Genomic DNA, 14188 nt, shown 5'->3' with positions numbered 1-14188 from the left:
GGGAAGCTTTCAGTGCTTTAATGGCAACTGTAGGGGACTTGTTCCACAGTGAAGGGAGTCCAAATAACATCCACAAACAAAAATCAATCTAATCGAAAGAGCAAATCCCTTTGTGTGCTTTTCAAGCTTATTATTTAAATGCTATATGCAACCACTGCTTGATGTGCGAAGAAGTATTCGCTCTTCAGACTATGTGAAGCCTACATTTTTAAAGCTTTATACACTGTTCAGGAGATTTGCACAGGTTCCAGGGGGCATTTTTAAAATCTGGTAGTTCTCAGAGTTTTGCACTGCCTTCTGCTACGCGATACCGCACAACTGCAAACTCAGCAAGATGCTCTGGCTCGCTTCAAAATTAAAATGGGTTTTAGTATGAGACAGTCTGGTAAGATTGTGAACATGATCTTCTAGAATCGGGACTTCTAGAACTGATCAGCAGATTTTTGTTGAGCTAAGAAGTTGATTCATTCCGTCCCCTCCACTCCTCTTTCTGACCTTAGACCAACACTTGTGCTATCAGGAAGTTTTGATGCTTTCTGACAGGAGATACCGTCTTTTAAGTCCTATCAATAAGATTCAGCGGTGGAATCTAAAATGTTAATATTTAGTCATAGTTATCACTGAATATAGTCAGCAATGCCTTACTACTTCCTTGTCTTCAGAACCGGGAAAAATGAAACTAGGTCAATGTATATTTGTCATTACAGTTGTGACTCAGTTTACTGGCAGTGTGTGGTGGCTAAAAGAAAAAAATTCCCAACATCATTTTAGCAGTAATCTTAATACTTAATTTTTATGATACTGCAATCATGTAAACAAGCTAAATGCGTGTGTGGCCTGGTTCTCAGCTGGCATAAAAACTGGCATTTGTCTGCTGAAGTTCGCAGACCACCACCCATCGGTATCGGCTCGGGCTGGTCACTGTAGCTCAGTGCTCAGCAGACAGCTGCCACGTTAATTGGGAATCGAGGTTTTCTCAAGAGCAGCCAGTTAATGGTATTTAAACAAAAGATTAGGAAAATAATTACTGTTTGTTAATTAGCTATGCTGATGTCTAAGCATATAGTTCTGTACATATTCAGGTATGCATCTTCCTTTCGGTGAGGGTTTTGAATAATAGTGACTTGAGTTGTAAAGAAGCATATAGTTTAATATAGGGATAAATTTTACAAAAAAGCGGACTATAGGAAGCATTTTCTAAGAAAAAGTATTACATATATATCAAAGCCGGTGGAAGTGGCTGGCCCCATAGAGAGTAAAACCGAAGTTCTTAGTCTCGCAGTGAGAGTTTACCAGAAGGGCCCACTGGACTCCATTTAGTGTGTCAATCAGTACCAAGCCTCCATTTTCGTCGGTGTTTATTTTTTCCTTAACTAAATATTAGCCTTCAAATAGCAAGTGCAGATTCACCAGAGTTTCATAAAAGCCGCACAAAAAGGTGTTTTCCATGGTTACGAACTGCTCGAGTGCACCGGTTCTGGGAGTGTCGCCGGGTTATGGCTGGCTGCCCTGCAGAGCTTTAGGATATTGGAAAGTCACTTATGCAACAAAGGCAGGAGTGATGTTAGATTTTGGCCAGACTCTCTCCTTAGCTGTGTGGAGGAGAATGAAACCCCCCGCCAAGGAAATGGAGTGAAAGGGGTTGGCATTTGCTCCATTCTCCTTCCCTTTTTTGGTCTAGCAGAAAGCCCTCTGTAGAAACAAAATGCAGTTAAGGCTCTACCAAAAATTGGAATATGGCCCTCCTGAGGGGTGCAGGAGCCAGGAGCAGCTGTTCAATACAGCATGGCCTCCTGGGAATGAGAGCTAAAAATCACAACAAGGTGGTTAATGATTCTCAGAGCAATAGTGAAACTCTCCAGCTGTGACATTAACCAAAACATGAACGTTAGTGCTGTCCAAGGAAGGAAGAGCCCCTGGAGATGCACACTGGGGATTTGCCACTACTGGGTGGCGAGGCATGCTCTGGGAGTTGAAAATTTCAGCTGCATAGCCTATCCCTTTGGAAAGCCAGCATTTTCCTCAGTGAGATGACACAATGGAGATGGGATTCATGAGGTACGGGAGGGTTCATTTTTCCTCCATAAAAAGCCTTTTCAATAGAACACATCCTTGATATCAGAAGCAGTCCCCAAATTATCTTATCTCAGATCTCTTCTCAATTTTGTTTGGTTGGTAACCCATAACAAACACAACACAATATTTCCTTGAACTTGACATTTTCTGGGTTTCAGACCTCATTGCCCAAAGAAAACACCACCTCCACTACATGCCAGTTGGACTTTATCACTATCATAACTGGATCTGATTGTTAGAATCTGTGGCCCTCATTCCAATGCAGAGTCTAAGATACTACCATCCCGTACACCATGATTTTCAAAGAGCATTTTTAAACTAAATGTTATTTTCTAAGGTTCACAACTCTACACGAGGAGAAGCTTAGCTATTTTCCCTTGTTGCGCAAGATAGTTACCGGTTAATGTCCCTTTGCACAAAGGAGTTTTCATGTTAAACAGCATGTGTGTCAGGATGAGAAGAATGATCTTGTGGCTGTAGTACTGGATTCATAATCAGATTGGATTTCTCTCCCTTTCTCTGCTATGCATTGACTGAGCACCCTCTGGGCAAGCCACTTTAGCTTTCTGTTTGCTCCTTTCCCTATCCATAAAAAAGAGGGTGATGACTGTATCATTTAATTTGTTAGAATTTGCAGTTCCCTCTCAGATACTCAGCTGCCGAATGCATTGCGGTAGGAATTGCTGTATTGCACTGCGTTCCTCCGGTTAATTTTCTCACTACAACTCCACAACGGCTAAACTGACTCCTAGTCCTTTGTGAAACAGTACAGCTCTTCATACGAAGCACATGTACCTGTCATCGTGGTCTGTAAGAGAGAGACCTAGTGGTACATTAGGTTATCGCTCACCCAAATCATCTTCACTAATCAAAGGTTTATCCTTTTAATCCAGAACTGTCTGATAAATGACACACTCCTATACTTAACAGAAATTATTTCAGGGAAGTATATTTTAAATTAACATTCTCCTACTGCAGGCAACTTTAAAATACATGACGTTCCCAAAACTGTTTGTTTGTCTTGTCTTTCATACAATTTCTTGCCATTTTGGCTAAATATCAAAGCTGTCTGTGTGAGCAAATGTTCTTTCTCTGCCAGCTCCTGTTTTGCTTGTTCCTGAAGTGAAGCATCATAGCAAATTTGTGGCATCACATTCATTTCCTTGGCTATAGGCTATGATGTTGCAAACAATCCTTAGTGAATTCCAGTAGCAGAAAGACTAGGCTGGGCAGGAAGATGTTTCTATTCAAGCCCAACGGGCCAGTATCATCTAGGGTAAACTAGTGTAGATCTATGCAATTCCCATGGAGCAAAGCTGATAAAGATCAGATCTGCCTAAGAGACCTGGCTTCTGTTCCTTTCCATGCTTTCGCTTTTCCCTTTCCTAAAAAGGAGTTTGAAGACCCCACCATAGGCTTAGCCTATGTATACTATAATAGGAGTCAGCTTTAACCAGTGAGAGCAGTTTGCCCCATCCTAATCTCAGATCATAGTATAAGGATAAGAAGTGGTAAGACTTCCAGGAATCCCACCTCCATGTCCAACAAGGGTGTTTATTTGAAGACAGTAAGATACGGCTAGAAGCTGTGTTGGTGATGGTCTGAGCAACACTCAGTACTGCTCCTTTTTCTGAATCAAATTTCACCATAACAGGAGTCATTGCTGATACGTATTCCATGTCAATTTAATAGTCTGAGCCAAAATGGCCCCTTACAATCCGCAAACGTCTCGTGACATTTTACAGTGAAGTGGGACTACCATCTTGGGAGAATCCAGAGTAAAGCCTGCTCTGCATATATGTAGTTTTGGTACTCTTCACTTCTTGGCTCTAGCAAAGTAGTTATATGACCTTAAGGAAATACCAAGCTGACATCCGAGTATTTTCAGAAAGCAAGTTAAACATAGTTTGGAGCATTACGGAAGAAAGGTATACATAGTAATTCACCCAGCAGGGTTTGAGGGGACTTTTGTGCATATTATAGTTTTCCAATGCTTTAGAATTTTTGTTTGAACAGAGAAGCCATTTAAGACAACATTCTGATGGTTTCCCTTTGATTTTCTACCAAATATCACAGCAAAAGTATCCGTCAACAGGGAACTGTAAACAAGATCTTGAGTTCCTTCCCTTCTGAGTGGAACTTACCTGCTCCAAGGGATTAAATGGCCTCTCCACTCATTCTGCTTCCTTAAAAGTAGACCAGAAGAACCAAACACCAGATGTTTGAGTTTTGAGCTTTAAGTTAATTTTCCCCACTGCAGAAGGAATTTTTTGTCTTGCACAACATAGGGTTCAGTAGTTAGTTAAAAAAAAACCCTTACCATGAAACAGTACAGAAGAATCTTAATACATGGCACTAGCAACAGAGATATACTCTTTGCAAATTTGTGGCTTCTTTGAATTATTAAGCAAATTGACATGGTAAAAAGGCAAGGAGAACATCTCACCAAATCTACTCAGTTCATTTCTTCCTTGATTTGCAGATATGAATAACAACCAGTGTACCTGTTCATACTCTAATATGCAAGCTGCACTGCAATTTGCAAAATCAGCTTGGAAACATGAATTAGTGCACTTAAAAATTCCTTTAAAACTTTGTGAAGGAAAGGTGTTCCTTGCATGAATTTTGCAAGTACTAGCAAAGTGTTAGCTTTTTGGAGAGAAAAGCTCACCTCACCAGAAACAACTGGGAAGAATTTGTTCTTAGAAGTCAGGAGTGCCTTATCTCCCCTCAGATCAGTAAGAAATGAAGATATGCAGTTCCTGGGGTGATTTCAGGAGAATGCTGTTTGAGAAAGTGAAGCTGTCTGATATAATTGTTAAGAATTAGGAGGCATCATGAGATGTCTGTGAGACTTGGGAAGAGAGGGAAGGGAAGGATGCGGTTCTGCATGCTCGTAGACTTGGGAATTCCTCACCAAAGGGCTTTGTGGGATGCAGAACGTTTGCATGGGTTCAAGGGCAGATTGGGCATTCATCAATGAGAAATCCCTTGCGGGCCATTAAACACAGGGAGTCCCTGAGCTGAAAATAATCAGAGGGTGGGAAAGAATATGAGAAAGTAAATATGTGACCTGTTTTGACTCTTCCGTGTGCCTCTGCTTATGGCCTCTGGAAGAGAGAGGAGAGTGGATAAGGTGGAGCATTGGTCTGATTCAGTACAGTCTTAAACCAAAGGCTCCTCCAATGTAATGCCTCTTCACCGAACATTGTGCCTTCAGAAAGGCAACAGGCTTTCGTCTACACAGACAATTCAGTGTCTTCTCCAACTCACTTTATTTTTCTGTAACGTTGAGGCCTGAACATTATATTTAGCCTGACTGGAATTTGGCAAGTAACTTTCCTTTTAACATTGTTTTTTGTCTCTTCATTGGATAGTTTGATTGTCTGGGGATTTTATTCAGCAGAATGCATTCCCATAAATATATTTAAAATAGGCAGAATCACTGTTTGTATTAAGGCGTCTATTTAGGTTATTTGAATTTAGATCTGAACATGCAAAAAACTGAACAAGGGAAAAGATTGCATGGGGGATTTTCAAATGAGACGAGGACTGAAAATGCATTGAAAGCTTTTGGATGTGGAAGTACGTGGCATTGTGGACAGTTGCAGTGGAGAATATAATGCAACAATAAAATCATTAAAGTATTTCAAGTTTGGAAGTAATCTGGGTTCTTGGCTTGCATTGCATTTAATAGCTTTACATTTATGGGAGCCATTCCAGTTTTTAAAGGCAGCTTCAGCCTTCAGACTGATTGCACTTACCACCCCAGTGAAACTGCAACCCATTAATTTTTTACCGAAAGGATCTTCCTAGTTTGTCAAACACATCAAGTGAACATTTTAGAGAGTGCAGACCACAGCAGTATGAAAACCAAAACTTTGTATCGAGAGAGAATGCTGGATTAGCATGAAATAAGGGTCTGATTCTGTTCATAAGCTCTTTAGTAATTTCGCAGTTATACAAAACTCCATTAAAACCAGAGATACCCCATATTTGAGTGAAAACAGTCAGGCAGTCCCAGGACCTCCAGAAGTCTCTTGTGCTACCCCAGCATGGAAGGGCCTGCAGGGTTCTCCTCAGGGATGGAGAGCAGCGCAGGTGACCCAGCACCCTTCTCCCCGAGCGCACGTCGTTGCCGTCCTGCCTCGCAAGGAGCAGCCCAGTCCCCTACATGTTTATATCCCCACCATTCAGACCAAACCTTTCCAGTGTCTAAAACCAAACTCTCGCTCTCTAAAACGTTTGCACATTTCTATGTTAAACATCTGCTTAGGTGGCTCTGAGACAGTGTGTTTTGGTGTTGTTCGTGTGCAATCTAGTGCCGCTTCCTCAACGCATGTGTCCCTTCCCTTCACAGCCTACTCGACACCCAGCACCTCCCCCGCAAACCGATTCGTCAGTGTTGGACCACGGGATCCAAGCTTTGTAAATATCCCTCAACAGACTCAGGTGGGCCGCTTTCGACTTCTCTGTATGCCTGCAGCCTCTTCTTCTTCAGTGTACTCTAACGTGTCCCCGCGGAGCCAGCTGCATTGCCGCTGTCACTTCACCCACATGGTCTCAGTAACTACAGTGAAATGTCACTTGCAGTTTGTTTGTCTGTTGTGTTTTTTTTGGGCTTATGTAGTAATAACTCTGCTTTTGTAACTGGAAAGATCTCTCTTGCTTTCTAAGATATTGGCTTCTAGCGCACAGTTTTTTTTTCTCTAGGACTGGGTTTTCACAGCCTTTTGCTTCAACCTGTTCCCTAGGCAGTGCATTTAATTGCATGCGCAAAAGGAGCTCAGAGAGACCCATCAGGTAACAGCGCACCTTAGTCCCCCACCAGATACAACGGGAGACTTCTCCAATGACTTCCATGTAAAAAAAGAGACTCAGATTCCTGGCTGGCCATTTGCATGGTGGGCTTTGAGTGAGCAGGAGATTTTGTAATTGTGAGCACATCTGTTTCCTTACACAAAGAGAAAAAAGTCTGGTTGAGGCAGGCCTATAAAGCTGGGTTAACTGTATTCATAGTCCTGCTATGGTCAAATCAGAAGCTCAAGTAAACATTTGTGTTTCTTTAGGAGAAGGACGAGGTTTAAAATGTGCTTTTTCCAAGCTGTATCAAATTCCCAGGGTCGATTAAGAAAATAGTTGTTGGCAGTTTTGTTAGCAGCTAATTTGAGCCAGATGTTGAAAAAATTAAGTCTGTGCTTAATATCACGTTATCATGGGGGAGAAGGTATAAAAAAGTGAGCAGAACTAGTGCTTTAGGACAACTGCAGTTTGTAGTTTTAAGTGATTGCTTGACTACGTTACAATTCTTTTAAAGGTCAACAGCAAGAAATATTTGTAATTTTGTTTTGAGTTGGTTGTGATGACTAAAAAGTAATAATTCAAATAACTAGCAAACTGGGGGGCACTACTCTTAGCTCTTGTAAGTTCTTTCACATCGTTTATATGCATCTGAATAATTAGTGTACAGATTAATGGCTGTCACATGCCACAGTCCAGTATATGCATGAAGACAGACTCCGTTGCGATGGCTTCAGCACCTATGCTGTCAGTGAAACACAAGTCACTCATTACTGAAGATTTTCAGTTTACAGGGCTGCAACCAGATGCCTGTGAACACAATGTGTTTTCTTGCTATCTGTTCTTTGTGTACAATTTAGGGGCTTTAGTTTATAGCTCTGTCGACAGCACAGGTTAAACTACATCGAATCTCAAACCTTCTCTGCATTAAATAGGGTCACAGAAAGTACACCAGCAGTGCAGAGCAGGGTTTTAACCCATCACGTTCTGACTTTTTTTCATGCCTTAACAAAACACAGCCTGCACCCCACTTTTCAGGCCTCTTCCTTTATTCGCTTCATGTATGTGTCAAGTTTTCATGCGCCTTCACATTGAAATCTTACTTCTCCAGTCGTTTTGGAAACAACTGGAATACACAGAAATACACTGAAATTGGGAAACAGGAATGTTAAGGTATACTGTTAAAGTCCTTAAGCATTTGGTCTTTTCCTCCATAGCTCAGGAAACTTGAAACCCTTTGGAGAATGCTACTTACCTTTTCCAGAAGACTTGAAAAACTACTAGTTGGTAAATTGATTATGTAGTCAGACACAACAGTATTAAGTCTCCAAAATATTTTAAACTTATTTGCATCCTGCAGCCTAGGTTTCCCAGATAAGTTTGTTGACTGTAAACTTTTATCCTCCTTATTTATGACTTAAATCATTTTAAAGTGCTCTACCCTTACTTTAAGTGCTTCTATGTAATGCAGTATAGTGAATAACAATGCTGTACAGTGAAAAACAATACTCAAGCACAGCTTTCAATTAAAGTCAAACATGCTGCCGTGGGTAAGGAGACTGACTTCCAGTCTCTGACTCCAGCTGCATCTCTGTGCTTCTATACATCATTACACCACCACAACCCACTTGATACAAAATATATAATTTATCAGCAAAACTCACTACTTATTCATGAAACAACTCTGAAGTTGACTGAGTTTTAAATTGGAGAAGGAGGGAGGTAAAAATACTAACTGCGATGATTTGGGATTTACTTAGCATTCCTCTAAACAAAGACATGCTTTTGTACTCGTTTTGCAGGGCATTAGTGTATAGGACAATCACATAGGATATTTTCAAAATGAAAATATAAAAACACATAGGACTGTGTTATTAAAAGCAGCTGGGGTGGCTGCTTTCCATCAGGATTTTTTATAGTACATTCAGAGTCAGCCTAAGATATGGGTCCTGAGGACCACTAACTGCCAGGCCACACAGCTCCCTCAGACAAGAGGAAGCAGTGAACACTCAGAGCTTCTGAAAGTCAAGCTTAAATATAAGGGTTAAGCTACTCTTTACTGCTGGAACAACAAAATAAAAATGAAGACTGTATCTGAACATCTGCTTTTTTAAAATTACAGTCCAGCTACAAGCTATAAGAAAACATTATGGTCAGCTTTTTGGTGGCTCTGATTTTCTCTTCCAATTGGTGGGTCATTTCCTACAGGCACTAGTTACGCATCATCGTTATTAGTCTTAAAATGCTGCAAAAGTGAGTCTGTGCACGGGGATGTGACAGCGCCGTTCAGCAGAAGTCACATTTCCCATACATGGGCATTCACAGGCTTTCACAGAACATTGGAATAAAATCGCAGACAAATGTACAACAGCATGGCTGGGTTTGAGCAAGGATCATTCTGTCCTGGGCTGTTTTTAAACAACCAAAACCAGTGCGTGCCTTTCTTAATGGGCATTATAAAAATTAGCAGTAGACATTTCCATTAGCAGCATGTTCTGATTTATGTCACATTGCCTCAGATAGAATTCCTTAAAGGAATTTTATGGAATTTATATAATATTTTATTTAGAAAAAGGCCGTATTCCTGTGTCAACAGAGGTTGTAGCAGGACGACAACTCCATGACAGAAGAGAGCAGGAACTAAACTGATTTAAGTCAGTAGTTCTGATTCAGTAACAAAGGCCCCAGAAGGGCTCTTGGCTTTGTCTGGTTTTAGCAGCTTCAGAACTTTTCAGTCAGTTTGTTTTTTCATACACTGCCTCTGCTTACCCCATCCATCACTCTGCCACTCCAGCGGCTCACCGCATAATTGTCCTATCTGGGGGGGTTATTTGAATCTAAATTTCTGTTTGAGCTATTAGAAGAAACACTTGACTTGGCATCCTCTGTATATGTTGACAAAAAGGCACAGGTGTTGTAACCTTTGCTTGATAAATCATTTACTTTTGCTACTTGACTCGCAAGCAATATGGGGGCATCAGCTTTTTAACTGCCTTTTCCATATGCAAATCAGAAATACAGTATGCCTGGGGTACGCAGTCTTTAGTTTCAAAAGCAAGCTGGTCTAGATACCTCATGACTAAGTAATAGATACGTCTCTCGTATTGCCAAGGACTTGTAATAAGGAGAGTGGTAGAGGAATGGGAAAGTACCATCACATTAATTAGGGACTAGCCTATCGGTAGCAACAACGCTAATACAGAATAAAGGGTTCTGAGTTTGGGTTTTTTTTTTTTTTTCCTAACCAAGCGATAAAAGTAATTGTGAAACACAGGATATGCGCTCAGAGTACATGCAGCTGGTAACACTAAACTAGCAACCTGCTCTTTGTGACCAGAGTTTGCATTGTCACTCGCTGCTCTAAACGATGTTTGCTGATCTCTAAATGCCCTCACTTTGCTCTATAGTACAAAATTCCGTTAGGGATCATAAGTATTCACTGTGCTGCAGCTCCACTTCGCACTAAACATTGTTTACTAGGCTGAGTCCTGTTTGCCACCTACTTACCCTACATCTTCCTGGAAATTGTACTTTGGATGCTAAAAACAGCTCCTGAGCAACACATGCCTGCTCCATCTAATCACTCCTACCTGCCAGTAGCCCGTGTGCCTTACACAGTAAGGTTACGAGGATGCACAGAACAGAAACTGCCTCCCACTGCAGGCCGAGGATCAACTGCTTTACCACCTGTGAGAAACTAAACGGGTTTCTTCTCTGCTTGAGAGAGAAAGTGTATCATGCACCCTCTTGTCCAGCCGTTTCAGGAAAAATGCCTCTCTAATCTAAACGTGCTTTATATCGGATCCATGCCAGTTAGTTTTTAAAACATAGTTAAGTGCAAAACCAAATATTTATTCCCTTACCTTTCTCTAGGAAAAGATAAAACTATTTTCTAGAAGAACAGAAGCAGAAGCTCTTCCTGCTTCTGCCTCTGCACGGTCCCAAAGTTAAAGTCAGATCATGGATAGTAAGCCGAGGTCTTGGCTTGTCACACTTTCCCCGGGGGGACCCTAGAGCCACCCAGCTACAACAGTGTTCGAGATAGAGCTCTTCCTTTATAACGCCAAACAATTGAAACAAAAGGCCCATAACTTACCTAGCACACTGCAATAAAGTATAAGGAAAAACACCAAAAGTCAAACAAGCTTATCTAGGCAGCAAAACAAGTATGAAAACCAGCAAGCTCAGAAGCATGGCTGTGCTCTTGCTGCCAGCCTTATAAAGACCAGGTACAAAAATGCACGCTGTGAAATACATCTATAAAAGAGTAATGCTGCCCTGTAGTAACTTGGGGGAAATGACTGAAGTTTAGCAAAATGTTTATAGTATAAGGAAATTGCTAACTTCTTTAGATCTGCTCCTGTTCTCTGCCTTTCCTGAATTAGACAGTGGTATCTTTGTAGCTTTTTGTTTTAGGCTTTTATTTATCTCTAAAAAACCACCTTATGCCTCAGGTGCATATACAAACCTAATTGTACAATTACTTTTGAGAGACAAGGGGAAGACTATTTTACTTCCCCACAATCCTTTTTGAAAGCAAACTGCAACCTGCAATTTTTCACTGGCAGCACTTTAAAACAAAGGGCACGAGAAAAAAAATGAGCTTTATGCTGTGTCCTGTAGGTTAGCAGATGTGAGCTCTGTCAGACAAGGGGGGGAGGCAAATTCCAGAGTAGATGGTCCTTCTGTGATAACAGCCAGTCACTGCTGCCTCGACACTTAATTCGGAGGAGTGTGGTGCAGGTGATGCCCCTCGCCGCGGCTGGAGGCGGCACAGGCAGGGGGGAGGCAGGGAAGCAGTCTTGCAGGTAGCAAGGCCCGAAAGCGTATAGGATTCATAGATCAAAGTCAGCACCTTGAATAGGAAGCTAATGCAGTTCCTCCAGAGCTATCACTCCTGCAGCTGAAACCGCGTAGCTGTTTTGTGCCCAGGTTCCATTGCCACCCTATGGAAGAAAGAAACCAGTGCACACATTTTTCTTTTGACAAATAAAACATGTGCCTCGCTTCACGGGGATTTTCCATTTTTGCATCTCGCCGAACCCCTGCTCCAGTGCCCTGCCCTTTGCACCGTCAGAAAGGGACGCAGAGCTGCCAGACTCGGGCATGGCTCATGTTGATGTGCTTTATTAATGAGTACCACAAGCTGCCTGTCCTTTTCTGCCTCTGCACCCTCTCTCTTTCTCCCATTTCCCAGGGCCCAGGAATTGCTCTGGTCAGACAGGCAGCACCTGCTGGCCCTCGGGGAGGAAGAGTAAGGTCAGGATCTTGTGGTAGTGCTAACAGCTGAGCCACCGCTTCACTTCACGGAGCAGTTTGTGTTCAGAAGAAGTGTAAGGGGTGTGTGTGGCTTGTACATTGCTGTAGACGTGCAGAGAACATGAGAGGCTGCAGGAACGAGATCAGGCCTTTTATTTTGGGGGTTTTGAGCAGAACTATTTATAAGCCAGGTCAGTGCTACTTGTTGCTTAGGAGACTGTGCCTCCCCAGGATAAGAATACTTACCCTCAGGGCTGAATGCACCGCTTGTGTTTGAGCGTGAATGAAGATGAAGAACACTAATTTGGAAGTGTTTGTTCAAATCAGTTCAGGCCCCTGAGAATTACATATTCCATAAAGTAACCTCCCTAGGCCAGCACGCATGGCTCTGGAAGCAACTTAACTGCAAAGCACTTTTAAGCAGAGACTTGACCGCCCCTTTCCTTCTCTTGGTCCGTAGCAGCAAGTGTAGTAGCAGGTTCAGAACATCATTTGCATGCAGGATAACGTCTCTCCTGGGTAAAGAATAGAAATATGCAGAGACTAGATATAAAAACACTATTTTGAGTGTGGGACTGCTACTTGCTAGAGCTGCTGAAGTTAGAGGGATCACTCTCCTTCCAAACCCAGCAGGGATCTGTGGACTTTCTCATATCAGCAATGGGAAACGAGGGCTGCTCTCCTCCGACAGCTGGAGCAGAGTTACACAGTGCCCAAAGTGCCATCTGAATTTTAGATTGCTCCTTGAGCCTGTGTGGGCCCTATACCCTCATGGATCGCTTCCCTGCTAGACATTTACAATACTCGTAAGAAATGGGAAACCCAAAACAGAGATCAGAAACAGAACCATTACAGTGAACGGTTGAGCATGTGAGAAGAGAAAGTTGTATATGTGACCACTTAATTTATAGTAATTGCCTGGGCTGAAGGGTATTGAAGGAGGATGGGCTCTTGGCTTGAGCCCTATTATGACCACTGAAAGTTTTGATTCCTGAGCAAAAAGTATTTTGCTGCGGAACGAGTGGCACCAACCTACTGATATGTGACCTGAATGTTGGTGCTGTCATTCATCTTCCACCCAGGAAGCAGCTATACTGGCCTGATCTTGAGGGTGGCCTGGAAATGGCTCTAAAAATGTATAAGTCTACAGAGAGCGTGCATAGAAAATGCAGTGTCAATCTATCAAGCAGCAGGTCTCAGACCCTGGGAAGCTGAAAGGAGATTTCAGATCCTGCCTTCGCTTTGTGTTTGGCCATATTAAACTCACTCTTCTCTTTGGTTGAAATTAGTCAAGGAAATGTTGGCTGAATCCTTCACTGAGCTAAAATTGAGATGGTTCCACCATGATGGGAGCAAAGAGCCCGCATGCGGTCGTGGTGCTCTTGATGTGCCCCTGATCACATAATAGCTCCATAGCCACATGTCCCCAGTGCAGCGTGAGTGTGAACGTGCTGCTCTGATCACAGTTACTAATGACAGTCCAGAGAGTGCTCCACAGAGAGGAGGTACAAAGGTGACCAGAAATCAGGGTCACTCCCCAACTCCCGTTCCCTTCACTGCCTGCTCAGCTCAGTGCACAAAGCCCGTTTAATTGAGCTTTCGTGCAGAGGGGCAGTATGAAATTTCACTCTCAGATCAGTTCTTAAAAAGCAGCAGAGAACAGTGTACCTCAAGAAGAAAGCACGTATTGCACTATAAAGGTAAAGATTCATAGAAAACTTCCTAGTACCATCACATGGCCTTAGCTTCAAAGTGGGTTGGAGCCAAATCAGTCCAGAAATGCCTGGGTTAGTCCTCAGCAGGAGGGATCCTTTTCCTGTGCTTTTTCTTCCTCCTCCTTGCAGGCTCCGGTGAGCAGTTCAGACTTTTTTTTGGAAACTAACACTAAGCATCCTATTTCCAATAGATACAGCATACAGTTATTTACAATGGACATAGACGAATTTCCCAAACTAAGCAATTAAACTTACTGCATTTTTTCCCCCTCCTCACAATAAACAGGAAGCCTGTGTGTAAGGCACCCTTTCTGTGGGTTTTATGGCCATTACTTATG

At 42.3% G+C, this 14188-nt stretch overlaps 1 protein-coding gene across 13 annotated transcripts in view; it reads left to right on the top strand.

Moving 5' to 3' along the window:
• NFIA (nuclear factor I A) overlaps positions 1 to 14188 on the top strand; it is a 253806-nt gene that overhangs the window by 217406 nt on the left and 22212 nt on the right. For 10 of the 13 annotated variants that reach the window (XM_074831872.1, XM_074831882.1, XM_074831875.1 and 7 more), the window contains one exon: positions 6437 to 6528. The exons of the other annotated variants lie outside the window; for them this stretch is intronic. In XM_074831872.1, the coding sequence (XP_074687973.1) occupies positions 6437 to 6528 (92 nt within the window). The remainder of the gene's footprint in view (positions 1 to 6436; positions 6529 to 14188) is intronic. 13 annotated transcript variants of the gene reach the window in all.

Source organism: Strix aluco, chromosome 8 (genome assembly GCF_031877795.1).
Source record: "Strix aluco isolate bStrAlu1 chromosome 8, bStrAlu1.hap1, whole genome shotgun sequence".
NCBI classification, from domain to species: Eukaryota; Metazoa; Chordata; class Aves; order Strigiformes; family Strigidae; genus Strix; species Strix aluco.
This window is presented reverse-complemented; position numbering and strand designations above follow the sequence as displayed.